Source organism: Erythrolamprus reginae, chromosome Z (genome assembly GCF_031021105.1).
Source record: "Erythrolamprus reginae isolate rEryReg1 chromosome Z, rEryReg1.hap1, whole genome shotgun sequence".
Classification (NCBI taxonomy): Eukaryota; Metazoa; Chordata; class Lepidosauria; order Squamata; family Dipsadidae; genus Erythrolamprus; species Erythrolamprus reginae.
The window spans coordinates 1,854,834-1,869,121 of record NC_091963.1 but is presented as its reverse complement, the minus strand read 5'-3'; the positions used below and the strand labels follow the sequence as shown (position 1 = coordinate 1,869,121).

Below are 14,288 nucleotides of genomic sequence, written 5' to 3'. Positions count from 1 at the left end.
TCCTTAGTAGAAGGAGCCAGGATGGAAGGCTTCCTCTGGCTGGTGATTGGGGCTCTTACAATCAGTGGGAGCTACTCAGGGCCACAAAAGTTGCTCACTTATGACAAGGCTGTGGAGCTCGGAGTAGCCATCTACAATAGCAAGGCGGGAGAAGAGTCTCTCTACCGCCTCCTGGAGGCTGTTCCTCCGCTTGAGTGGGTATGTACTCTCTGGTTCAGGTAATAATAATAATAATAATAATAATAATAATAATAATAATAACAACAACAATAACAACAACAACAACAACAAGGTATAACAAGCAGGAAGAGGGAGATTGTGATCCCCTTATATAGAGTGCTGGTGAGACCCCATTTGTAATACTGTAATACTGTGTTCAGTTCTGGAGACCTCACCTAGAAAAAGATATTGATAAAATTGAACGGGTCCAAAGACGGGCTACAAGAATGGTGGAAGGTCTTAAGCATCAAACGTATCAGGAAAGACTTCATGAATTCAATCTGTATAGTCTGGAGGACAGAAGGGAAAGGGGGGACATGATCGAAACATTTAAATATGTCAAAGGGTTAAATAAGGTCCAGGAGGGAAGTGTTTTTAATAGGAAAGTGAACCCAAGAACAAGGGGACACAATCTGAAGTTAGTTGGGGGAAAGATCAAAAGCAACATGAGAAAATATTATTTCACTGAAAGAGTAGTAGATCCTTGGAACAAACTTCCAGCAGACGTGGTTGGTCAATCCACAGGAACTGAATTTAAACATGCCTGGGATAAACATCGACCCATCCTAAGATAAAATACAGGAAATAGTATAAGGGCAGAGTAGATGGACCATGAGGTCTTTTTCTGCCATCAGACTTCTATGTTTCTATGTTGTGGAAATGAGTCCAGAGAGGGATTTCTAGACTTCCACACAAACCACTGACCTGTGACAAGGCCTTGCAGTGACCATCGACAACAGCAAAGCAGGAGAAGGCTGCGTACATATCAGCATCTGGAGGCTCTTGGTGAGCCTCATTGAGTACCTACTCCTCAGTTCAGGTCCATTCTGGGCTTGTTTGGAGCCTTTGGTAGAGAAGACCGATCCCTGGGAATCTTCTGAGACCGCCAGTGGATTAGTGAAAAAAGGGCAAATTTATTTATTTATCATTTATTGGTCTTGCTTATATGCCACCCAACTTCCAAGGGACTCTGGGCGGCTTCCAACAAGTAAAAGACAATTTGTAAAAAAAAATCGGCATAAAAACATTTCATTAAAGCCTCTAAAACAGTGATGGCGAACCTTTTATTTGTCAGGTGCCAAAAGAGCGTTTGTGCGCACTAGTGGACATGAGCGAGTGCCCACACCCATAATTCATGCCTGGGGAGGACGAAAAAAGCTTTTCCCGCCTCTCAGAGGCCCTCTGAAGGCTGGAAACGGTCTGTTTCCCTACTTCTGGTGGGTCCAGTAGGCTCGTGTTTCGTCTTCCCCAGGCTCTAAAGTCTTCCCTGGAGCCGGGGGAGGGTAAAACGCCCTCTCCCATCTGCTGGAGGCTCTGGAAACCAAAAACATCCTCCAAGAGGCTTTGTGTAAGCCAATAATCAGCAAAAATCACACACATGCACATTGGAGCTGAGCTAGGGCAATAGTTGTGGCGAGGGGGGCCTTTGCCCAGGTTCGCCTGGTGCACCAGCTGCGGCCCTATCTGGACCGGGACTCACTGCTCACAGTCACTCACTCCCTCATCACCTCGAGGCTCGACTACTGTAATGCTCTCTACATGGGGCTACCTTTGAAAAGTGTTCGGAAACTTCAGATCGTGCAGAATGCAGCTGCGAGAGCAATCGTGGGCTTCCCCAAATATGCCCATGTCACACCAACACTCCACAGTCTGCATTGGTTGCCGATCAGTTTCCGGTCACAATTCAAAGTGTTGGTTATGACCTATAAAGCCCTTCATAGCATCGGACCAGAATATCTATGGGACCACCTTCTGCCCCACGAATCCCAGCGACCGGTTAGGTCCCACAGAGTGGGTCTTCTCCGGGTCCCGTCGACTAAACAATGTTGTTTGGCGGGACCCAGGGGAAGAGCCTTCTCTCTGGTGGCCCCGACCCTCTGGAACCAGCTCCCCCCAGAGATCAGAACTGCCCTCACCCTCCTTGCCTTTCGTAAGGTTCTTAAGACCCATCTCTGCCATCAGGCATGGGGGAACTGAGACATCTCCCCCGGGCCTATACAGTTTATACATGGTATGTTTGTGTGTATGTTTGCTTTTAATATTGGGGTTTTTAGTGTTTTTTAAATTATTAGATTTGTTCTTACATTGTCTTTGTTATTGTTGTGAGCCGCCCCGAGTCTACGGAGAGGGGCGGCATACAAATCTGATAAATAATAATAATAATAATAATAATAATAATAATAATAATAATAATAATAATAATGGCCCGCGTGCCAGTAGATATGGCTCCATGTGCCACCTGTGGCACCTGTGCCATAGGGTTGCCATCACTGTCCTAAAACTTACATACTCTCACATTTATCTAAACAGTGTCTCATTCAGTCAACGGCCCCAGGCCTCCCGCAAAAGCCTGGTCTTTACAGCTTTATGGAAGGCTGGTAAGATGGTAAGGATACGAATCTCCAGAAGCGGTTGGTTCCATAGAGCTGGAGCCACCACACAGAAGGCCCTTCCCCATGGACTCGCCAGCCAACATTGTTTGGCTGACGGGACCCGGAGAAGGCTGACTCTGTGGGCTCTTGTTGGTCGCTAGGAGGTATGTGGCATGGATGGAATCCATCGATCTTGTTCTCCTATCATGATGGAGATTTTGAAGAGCCTTCATCTACGGTCGACCAGGATGATGGGCTGGGGAATCCAGAGCCTGTTATGGAGTCTGCTCTGTAGTTACATTCTGGTGGCTCCATGGAGAATCGTTCCACGTAGTTCCAAGGCAACATGGGAGGAAGGCCAGGGGGCCTCCACACTATCCACCTCGTTGACCGTGTGTTCTGTTTCAGGATCCCAGGTCTGAAAGCAACCAAGAGCTGAACTTCACCATGAAAGAGACGGTGTGTCCAGTGGCAGACGAATATTTCTTGGAGGAATGCAGCTTCCAAGAAGATGGGGTGAGTGGATGGATGCCAACGTGGGCCAGCAATGCTTCGAGGCCATGGGACAGTCGTAGGGTCTTCTAGGCAGAGATGAAACTTATTTATTTATTTGTTTGTTTTGTCAAGTATGTATTGGTGGTAGACAAAGAGATAACAATATTTATGTACATGGTACTAGTAAAAGAGAAACATTAGGACAAGTGACGGAAGGCATGCCCCTTATTGACCTCTTAGGAATCAGGAGAGGTCAGCAGTGGGTAGTCTAGGGGTAAAGTTTTGGGGTTAGGTAATGATACTACAGAGTCTGGTAGGGAGTTCCATGCATCAACTACTCGGTGACTAAAGTCGTATTTCTTCCATTCAAATTTGGTGACTTTTAAGTTTGCATCTGTTGTGTGCTCGTGAGTTGTTGTGGTTGAAGCTGAAGTAGTCGTTGACAGGAAGGACATTGTAGCAGATGATTTTATGAGCTATGCTTAGGTCGTGTTGAAGGTGATGTAGTTCTAAACCTTCTAAACCTAGGATTATAAATCTAGTTGCATAGGGTATTCTGTTGCAAGTGGAGGAGTGGAGGGCTCTTCTAGTAAAATATCTCTGGACATTTTCTAGAGTGTTTATGTCTGAAATACAGTGTGTGCTCCAGACAGATGAGCTGTATTCAAGGATTGGTCTGGAAAAGTTTTGTATGCTCTGGTTAGTAGTGTGAGAGATAACCGGAGCAGAAGCTACGTAGGATTAGGTTAACAACTCTTGAAGCCTTTTTGACGATGATCTTGCAGTGGGCTTTGGAATTTAGGTCATTTGATATGAGTATTACAAGGTCTTTTATATTTATTTATTTATTTATTTTGATTTTATTTTATTTTATTTTATTTTATTTTATTTGATTTGATTTGAATGCCGCCCCTCTCCGTAGACTCGGGGCGGCTCACAGCAATAATAAAACAATGTACAGCAAATCTAATAATTTAAGAAAAAACACTAAAAACCCCATTATTAAAAGCAAACATACACACAAACATACCATGCATAAACTGTATAGGCCCAGGGGAGATGTTTCAATTCCCCCATGCCTGATGGCAGAGGTGGGTTTTAAGGAGTTTATGAAAGGCAAGGAGGGTGGGGGCAGTTCTAATCTCCGAGGGGAGCTGGTTACAGAGGGTCAGGGCCGCCACAGAGAAGGCTCTTCCCATGGGTCCCGCCAAACGGCATTGTTTAGTCGATGGGACCTGGAGAAGGCCAACTCTGTGGGACCTAATCGATCACTGGGATTCGTGTGGAGTGAGGGTTATCTGCAAGGTCTTATTTGTTCAGCTTGTATTTGGTATTTGGTATTCGGATTCTTTTTGCCAATGTGTAGGACAGAGCATTTCTTGGTTAAGATTTGGAGTTGCCAGATGTTTGACCATTCAGACACGAAGTCAAGGTCTTTTTGGAGAGTAGCTGTGTTATCGATGGTGTTCAAAGAGTTTTACATCGTTGAATTCCAACTCCGTTAGGTTGAAGAAAAAGCATACTTGAGGCTGCCTCTTTCTCTTCTACCTCTGTCTTGGCTGTCTCTTCTGTTCTCCAACTCAACACTTAGGCCCAACGCCATGGATGGAGAAGGGACCCCGGCATTTGGACCCTTCAGTGGTGGTTTCTATCCTTCTAAAGTACACATGGAGATTGAGGCAGAGCTTATCGGATGAAGGACACGGTTGAAGCAACCTCAGGGGCTGAGTCAAGATTTCTCCATGGCAAAGCAGATAACAGATTAACAAGGTTGGGAAACACTGAGCTAGGGCAACAACCAACAACCCAGCCACCAGTATTGGATCCTAACAACATTCAAAATATTATTACCAATACTATACAACAGTGTCTGGCTGCTTTTCACAAATGGCTGTATTTCCACTCTACATGGTGATTACCGGAGCTTGCTCCAGTCACTCACAAAACCAGGCCCAGCCTCTGATGAACCAGCCTCCTTTGCAACACAAATCCTTCGGAGGATTAGAGGATCGTAATTATTCAGATACCTCAGATAATGAGAGCCAAGCCTCAGCATTGGAGGAGGCAGAGTGTCAGGATGAGGCCCTCTCTGCTGACGAGGCTTTATTTATTTATTTATTTTATTTATTTATTAGATTTATATGCCGCCCCTCTCCGTAGACTCGGGAGGGCTCACAACAATAATAAAAACAATGAATAACAAATCTAATATTTAAAAGTAACTAAAAAACCCTTATTTAAAAAGCAGACATACACACAAACATACCATGCATAAATTATATAGGCCTGGGGGAGATGTCTCAATTCCCCCATGCCTGGCGGCAGAGGTGGGTTTTGAGGAGTTTACGAAAGGCGAGGAGGGTGGGGGCAGTTCTAATCTCCGGGGGGGGGGGGTTGGTTCCAGAGGGTCGGGGCCACCACAGAGAAGAGCAATACCAATAGAACAGCCTACTCCTGCAGGCCTTTTTCCACAAGCCTTATTTATCTACTTATCTTCTTTATAAATGAGATAAATTTATCTTATTCATCTTATCTTCTCTACTATATCCTCTATAACATTCATTGTGTATTATTGCGTATTGGACAAAATAAAAAAATAAAAAAAATAAATATTTAAATCACTTCTTCCTCAGTTTTGTTCTTTGCCAGAGCATCATTAATTAGTGGTGTGAATTCTTTCAGTAACTTTTTCCCCAGGAATCTTCCACGTCGAGTCTGTCTTTCCGGCTTCGTCTCAAACTGGAGATATTACATGGTGGCCGGATATGTATATCATGCTATTTTGATTGACAGGCTCAGTCCTCAATGTGATTGGACAAGGAAAACCCTATCTGAAGGCTGACTCCAACTTACGAGAAGGGGCACTCTGGTAAGTCAACGCCCTTTCTTGTGTCTAGTTGTCTTGGTGTGCAGAGCTCTGTAGCGACGTTTTGAGGGTAGGAGTTGAAACAGTTTGTGTCCAGGATGCGAGGGGTCAGTCAATATTTTCACCGCCCTCTTTTTGATTCGTGCAGTCTACAGGTCCTCAATGGAAGGCAGGTTGGCAGCCATTGTTTTTTCTGCAGTTCTGATTCTCCTCTGAAGTCTGTGTCGGTCCTGTTGGGTTGCAGCACCAAACTAGACAGTTATAGAGGTGCAGATGACAGACTCAATGATTCCTCTGTAGAACTGAATCAGCAGCTCCTTGGGCAGTTTGAGCTTCCTGAGCTGGCGCAGAAAGAACATTCTTTGTGGTGCTTTTTTGATGATGTTTTTGATGTTAGGTGACCATTTTAGGTCTTGAGATATGACAGAACCTAGAAATTTGAAGGTCTCTACTGTTGATACTGTGTTGTCTAGTATTGTGAGAGGTGGAAGGGTTTCTCCTAAAGTCTACCACCATTTCTACAGTTTTGAGTGTGTTCAGTTCTAGATTGTTCTGGTCACACCACAAGGATAGTTGTTCAACTTCCCGTCTGTATGCGGATTCATCATTGTCTTGAATGAGTCCGATCACTGTTGTATCATCTGCAAACTTCAGTAGTTTAACAGATGGATCGTTTGAGATGCAGTCATTAGTGTATAGAGAGAAGAGAAGTGGTGAGAGTACACAGCCTTGGGGGGCACCTGTGCTAATTGTACATGTATCTGATGTGATTTTTCCTAGCTTCACCTGCTGCTTCCTGTCTGTTATGAAGCTTGTGATCCACTTACAAGTGTGTTCAGGTACCGCTAGCTGATTTAGTTTGGTTAAGAGAATGTCCGGTATGATGGTATTGAATGCTGAACTGAAGTCCACAAAGAGGACCCTGGCGTAGGTCATTGGAGATTCAAGATGTTGAAGGATGTAGTGTAGAGCCATATTAACAGCATCATCTGTTGATCTATTTGCTCGGTATGCAAATTGCAGGGGGGTCTAACAGTGGATCCGTGATGGTTTTCCAGTGGAACATCACTAGCCTTTCAAAAGTTTTCATAACTGCAGATTATTATTATTATTATTATTATTATTATTATTATTATTATTATTTAGATTTGTATGCCACCCCTCTCCGTAGACTCGTAGCAACTGGTCTGTAGTCATTCTGTTCCTTGATGGAGGGCTTCTTCGGCACTGGGATGATAGTAGAGCGTTTGAAGCAGGAAGGAACATAGCACAACTGAAGATTTGGGTGAAGATGGGGGCCAATTGGTCAGCACAGACATTTAAGCAAGAAGGAGTTATCTTGTCTGAGCCTGGTGCTTTTCCAGGCTTCTGTCTGTGAAATAGATCTTTCACTTCCTTTTCTGTGATCACTAGGGGTTGTAAACCCAATGGGATGGGTTCAGTTGTAGAAGATTTAGCTGTTGTTGGTGTGTCTGGGATGGAGGTTGTGCAGATAAGTGGTTGTGGTTTCTTTTCAAACCTGCAGTAGAATACATTCAGGTCATCTGCCAATTGCTGATCTCCTTCAGCTTGGGAAGGTGGTTTGCTGTAACCCGTGATGCTTTTGAGAGTTTTCCACATGTTTGCTGGCTCGTTTGTTATTTACTTATTTACTCATACTCATACTACGGAGAGGGGCGGCATATAATCTAATAAATCATAATCATATTATATTTATTTACTAATTTATTTACTCATTTGCTTATTTATTTATTTACTTACTTATTTGCTCATTTACTCATTCATTCACTCATTTACTTTATTTACTTATTTACTGATTCATTCATTCATGTACTTACTCATGTACTCATTTACTCATACTCATTTATTATACTTATTTATTCATTTATTTACTCATTTACTTACGAGTCTGCGGAGAGGGGTGGCATACAAATCTAATTAATAATAATAATAATAATAATAATAATAATAATAATACTTACTTATTTACTCATTTACTGATTCATTCATTTATTCATTTACTTTATTTACTTATTTACTCATACTCATTTATTATATTTATTTACTCATTTATTTACTCATTTACCTATTTATTTATTTATTTATTTACTTACTTACTTACTTACTCACTCATTTACTCATACTCATTTATTATATTTATTTATTCATTTATTTACTCATTTACTCACTTACTTACTTATTTACTTACTCATTTACTTACTTACTTACTATGCCGCCCATTCCAGAAGGACTCTAAGTAGCTTACAGCAAGCAGCTTTCTTTTCTCAACCCAGGTGGTCAGACAATGCAGAGGCTACTACTTCTTTGAGGAGAGGCCCCCAGTGATTGTACTCACCTGTTTAACTGTGGCTGGACTGGAGGAGAAGAGAGAAGAGGAGGAACGGGAGAAGGAAGAAAAGAAGGAAGAAAAGAAGGAAGCGGACGAGAAAGAGGAGGAGGAAGACAAGGTGAGAACTCTATGTGATGGATGGGGCCTCCTGACATGAGCTCAAAACCTAGAAGGAAGCTTGAACAACCTGCAAGGCAAAAGAGACCCCCTCTCAGCTGAGATTCTACATTTTCATCTGGGCCAGGAGTAGGCAAAGTTGGCTCTTCTATGCCACGTGGACTTCAACTCCCAGGATTTCTGAGCTAGCATGATTGACTCAGGAATTCTGGGAGTTGAAGTCCATATGGCATAGAAGAGCCAACTTTGCCTACCCCTGAATTCTGGGCTAATTATTCAAATCCATATTTTTTAAAATAAATATTTTTATTTTTTTTCTCCACCATAAAAACATACATACATAACAACACTTATATCTTCAGTGAATAACAATATTAAATATTGTATATTAAAAGTATTTTAAAAAATCCTAAATCTCATTTTCAATCCCAAATGATCCAGTCTATCTAAAATAAATTTAATTTTATTTATCTAATTTTAATTTTATCTATCTAATTTTAATTTTAAGAACAATAGACTGAACATTTTTCTTCATTTTTCAATTCTACTAATCAAATTCTTAGCTTTTCAATTCTATTTCAAACCTATTTCTAATTTAGTTTTAAGTATATGTTACATATTTATCTAATGCTGCCTCCTTTTCTCCATCTGTCACCCAGGTCCTCTCAATTACATTTCTCATTTCTTTATTACTTTTACATTAAATTTACATTACATCAACTATTTTATCCATTTTTATTTTCAACCCGTTCATAAGGTGTTCCCTAAATTTTATAGAACTCCAAATCTTCTTTATCTTTAATTTTCACTGTAAGTCTATTCATTTCCGCATGTTTCAAATCCCTATTCTTCTTTATCCTTTTTGTATTGTGATTGAATTTGAATATGTAGCCACCAATCTATAATTATACTCTGATCGTCCAATTCTTGTCTACTTTTTAAATTCTCTTGTCTATCCAGAAGTTGCTGGTATTTAACCATTTTATTTATATCCAAAGTGTTGGGGTGAGTTATCACTTCCATTGTGGGTACCTTACGAGCGATTTTCATATAATGTTTTCTTTTAATCTCTTACCATACTTGCATCAAGGCTTCTCTAATTTTGTGTTTTACAAAATAAGTATGCAGGTTTTTTTTCTCTTTGTCCCATAGGAAGGCATGCCAACCATTTTGTAGATCATGCCCCTCCAATGTTAGTAATCTTTTATTTCTTAGATTAATCCACTCTTTAATCCATACCAAAATTGCAGCTTTGTAGTAAAGTCGGCAGTCAGGGAGCCCCATCTCACCTCTGCTTTTGTTGTCCTGAAGATTTATTAATTTTATTCTTGCTTTTTTACCTGCCCAAATAAATTTTGTTGTACTTTTATTCAAATCTGTTTAAAAAAATCTAATTTGGAAAAGATAGAGCAATTCTGGTAAAATGTTCATTTTGATGATTGCAATTCAACCTAGTATAGATAATTATAATATTCTCCATCTTTCCAAATCTGTTTTTATTTGTTATATTAATTACCCATAGTTGTCTTCTTTGATCAAGGAACATCTCTCTGTTAGCCAAACACCTAATTTTTTTTGTACATTGTAGTCCCAATAGTCACTCTAATTCTTGTTCCTGTTTTAATGTTAGATTTTTCACAAAACAATTGTTTTATTTTATTAATTTTGAGGGCTGCTATTTCTCCATATACATATCTCTATTTCCCCGAGTAATTTTTTTGCTGTTTGGATTTTCAATAAAAAATACTAGGTTATTTGCAAACATTTGAATGTTACACTCTTCCTTTCTAATCTGAGTTCCTTAAATCTCTTTATTTGCACTAGTCTTCAATTAATTGTTGTTAGCCACCCCGAGTCTGCGGAGAAGGGCGGCATACAAATCCAATAAATAATAATAATAATAATAATAATAATAATAATAATAATAAAGACTTTAATATTAGAATAAATAGGAGACGTGCCAAAGGGTTGATGGACTCCTTTCATTATTTGAAATGATCTTGTGATACATCAGTTTATTATTATATTTGCTTTTTTGAATGGAATATATCTATCATTTGTTTGAATCTATATCCAAATATCATTCCTTTAATCTTTCCAATCATATATTCCCAAATTAGATTATCAAATGCTTTTTGTGCATCCAAAAAACCAAGTGTGACTTATTTTTCTGGATGTGCTTCGTAATATTCTAATGTATTTAGTACTGTTCTTCTATTGTGTCTGATTTGTCTCATTGGGAGAAAACCATTTGGGTCAGGGTGAATTATTTCATTTTCCAAAAATTGTCCTGTATTGATGATCATATAAATTTTATAATCCACATTTAAAAGAGAAATTGGCCTATAATTTTGAATTTGATTTGCATCTGAATCTTCTTCCATAATCCCTGTGATATATGCTTCTATCCATGATACAGACATACAAATCTAATAAATTATTATTATTATTATTATTATTATTATTATTATTATTATTATTATCATCTTAGCTTCTATCAACACTTCCGTGTAGAGTTCTAAGATTATCCATCAATTCCTCTGTACTTTTATAGAACTCCCCTGGTATGCCATCTGGACCTTTTCTCCTTCTTCCAATGCAATCATATTTTCTTCTTTTAAATAAAATTTTATTTTATCTGGATCAATTTCCTCCTGCCTACATACTTCCTCAAAATAGTTAATTGCAATCTTTTTAATTTCCTCTTCATTGATTTGTAAATTTCCTACTTCATTCTGCAGTTGGTGGACTATCCTAATTTATTTTTCTTCTTTTAGCTTATATGCCAACCACTTCCCCAAGTGATTTGCATTTTTAAAAAGATGTTGGTTGATACGTTTGATATTGTTTACGTATTCAGCTTATTCTATTAGGTTTAATTTATGTTTATTAAGTGATAACATCTCAATAATTTGTTCATCCCCCGGTTTTGTTTTTCCAATTGGCCTATTTCTTTCAAATATTACATTCTGTTGTTTCTGCTTTTCTTTTTTGACAAATAAGCTATTGTTATTCCTCTTGTATATCCTTTCAATGGGCCCCATAAGTTCTGTAGGGAGGTGTGTTGTTTTTTATTTATGTCAAGAAACGAAATCGGGTTTTTTAAAATTGGAGTCACCTGTTCTTAAATTACCTGTAATTTGAATCATGACCCATTTAGGCTAAAAAGAATAGAAAAGAAAAGGAGAAGGGATAGAGAATTTGATTCTGAAATCTAGGTAAAATATAACGGAGAAAACAGAATTGGGGATAAGGGAAAATAGCCAACAGGACAGAAGATGGTCATGGAAGCAGAAAGAGGAAAGGACTGCAGGGCCCTGGGGCTAGTACCGTGTTTCCCCGGAAATAGGACAGCGTCTTATATTAATTTTTGCTCCCAAAGATGTGCTACGTCTTATTTTCAGGGGATGTCTTATTTTTTGTCAATGAATTGTATCCTGCATCCTGCTGCAGCAAAAACACATCCAAACACACAGCTGCATGTTGGATGCGTGTTGGATGTGTTTTAAATCTGATTGATGCAGCGTTTTGCGATGCAATTTATGGACAGCAGTGTTATATACGTTCTGTTCGGGAATACTGCAAAATGAAACATCTCCTACGTCTTACTTTCAGGGGATGCCTTATATTAGGCAATTGTGCAAAACCTCTCCCATGTCTTACTTTCGGGGGTGACTTATTTTCGGGGAAACAGGGTAGTAATGGATTGTTACCTCCGGAACCGCCTGCTACCGCACGAATCCCAGCGACCGATAAGGTCCCACAGAGTTGGCCTTCTCCGGGTCCCGTCGACTAAACAATGTCGTCTGGGGGGCCCCAGGGGTAGAGTCTTCTCTGTGGCGGCCCTGGCCCTCTGGAATCAACTCCCCACGGAGATTAGAACTGCTCCTACCCTCCTTGTCTTCCGTAAACTACTCAAGACCCACCTATACTGCCAGGCATGAGGGATTTGAGACATCTTTCCCCCAGGCTCTTTATAATTTATGTTTGGTATGTATGTGTTGAGTGGTTTTAATATGATAGGGTTTTAGTTATTTCTTTTAATATTAGATCTGTGCCACTATAATATTGTTTTTATCATTGTTGTGAGCCGCCCCGAGTCTTCGGAGAGGGGCGGCATACAAATCTAATAAATTATTATTATTATTATTACCTGGTACACGCTGCACTGCGTACCGGTAGCAAAAATGGAGCTGTCCACGGTAACCGGCAGGCGGGTGTGTATGTCCAAGCAAAATTTGATTTCTGCTCATGTGCAGGAAATGAAATCTTGTGAGAGGACATGCGTGCACATGAGATTTTAACAATTTCCAGTGATTTTTTTGCTTCCACGCACGCATGGAAGCCAAAAAATCCCAAAATCTCACACCGCTGCGCATCCTCTCGTGAGATTTTACTTCCTGCCCATGTGCGTAAGCGAAATGTTTCTTGGATTCGTGCATGCACCCAGCAGTCACCTGGAGCTGCACGTACTTCACACCGGTTGTGGCGGTAGGTAGGCACCTCCACCTGGAGGCTACCTGTTGGGTGACTAGCCCTGACCACCTATGCGGTCCTTCTCTTCCTCTCTAGGCTCAGCCCAGGCGGGTCAAGAGATTCAAGAAATTTTTCAAGAAGATCAAGAAGGGCATCAAGAAATTTTTCAAGAAAACCCAAGTGGCCATTGGGGCCCATTTCAACTTGTAACCAACGAGGATCCGGATCCCAGAGGAATGTCCACAGGAAAGGATGGGAATTCTCCATTTTTCCTTCTTAAATCTACATTGAAAAACTAATCCAATCCAGGCTAGTTGAGTTACATTTAAATTACAAACTAATTACATTTAAATTAAATTAAGTTTCAAATTCTCTGGCTTGGTTGTACATTTTTCCTGCATGTTTGGAGTGAAATTGGGCTTTAGACTAATTAGTTAAAATTAATTGAATTAAGACGTTTATACTTATATGTTGTAAGCTGCCCCGAGTCCTCAGAGAGGGACAGTATGTAAATCAATCAAACAAACAGATCCAGAAAGTCGTAACTCCGAGGTGATCTGGGAAAATCCAAACTCGGGAAGCAGTCCTTGATTTATGATAATTCATTTAGTGACCATTTCAAGTTACATTGGCACTGGAAAAAAGTGATTTTTTACTCTTTTTTTCACATTTCCACAGCTTTTGTAGATCCATATAGCATTTGACTCATACTGCCAGCCCTTGACTTACAGTGGTGTGTTTTAAGGACCACTCAAGGTTACAATGCTATTGAAAAAAATAATAAGACTGTTTTTCACATTTACGATTGTTGCAGCATTTCCAAAGCCACATGATCAAGATTCAGATCCTTGGCAGCTGACCCACATTTATGGCTGTTACAGTGTCCCGAGATCATGTCATCCTATGTTGTGCCCTTCCAACATGCAAATTGTTGGAATTCACTGCTGGAATGCAATCAACAACTACAGTATAGTAGTATTCACCCAGTAGAGGGCGGCGTTTACAAGTTGGGCTCTATGGTATACACTCTGCTCTTTTGTTCTAAGTGGCGTTTCCTGTTTCCTGTTAGAGTTAAACAGTTGAGCAGTAAAGTACATGGTAGCTGTACTCTTTGCTTTCTCTTTGATTAAAACAAAATTTATAATGCAAAGTCAATGCGGAAGCTAGATTTGCTTAACAACCATGTTACTAGACTTAAACTTTTTTAAAAAAATATTTTTATTGATTTTGAACAATTTTTAGATACACACAACACAAAACAAGTGTACAGTATAGTGAAAAAGTGCCCACCACCTGACAAACATACATACCCCACCACCAATCGGGGGTGTATCTTGTATAACCCATTTTTACCCAATAGCAATGTATCTATTCCAATTTATTCCTTGTACTA

General features: G+C 39.9%; 1 protein-coding gene across 1 annotated transcript; it reads left to right on the top strand.

The window, feature by feature from the left end:
• Positions 1 to 21: 21 nt before the first annotated feature.
• Positions 22 to 13,105, top strand: LOC139153222 (cathelicidin-related peptide Oh-Cath-like). Its single transcript, XM_070726870.1, has 4 exons — positions 22 to 198; positions 3,000 to 3,107; positions 8,247 to 8,420; positions 12,992 to 13,105. The coding sequence occupies exons 1-4, from the start codon at positions 22 to 24 to the stop codon at positions 13,103 to 13,105; spliced, it is 573 nt and encodes a 190-aa protein (XP_070582971.1).
• Positions 13,106 to 14,288: the final 1,183 nt, after the last annotated feature.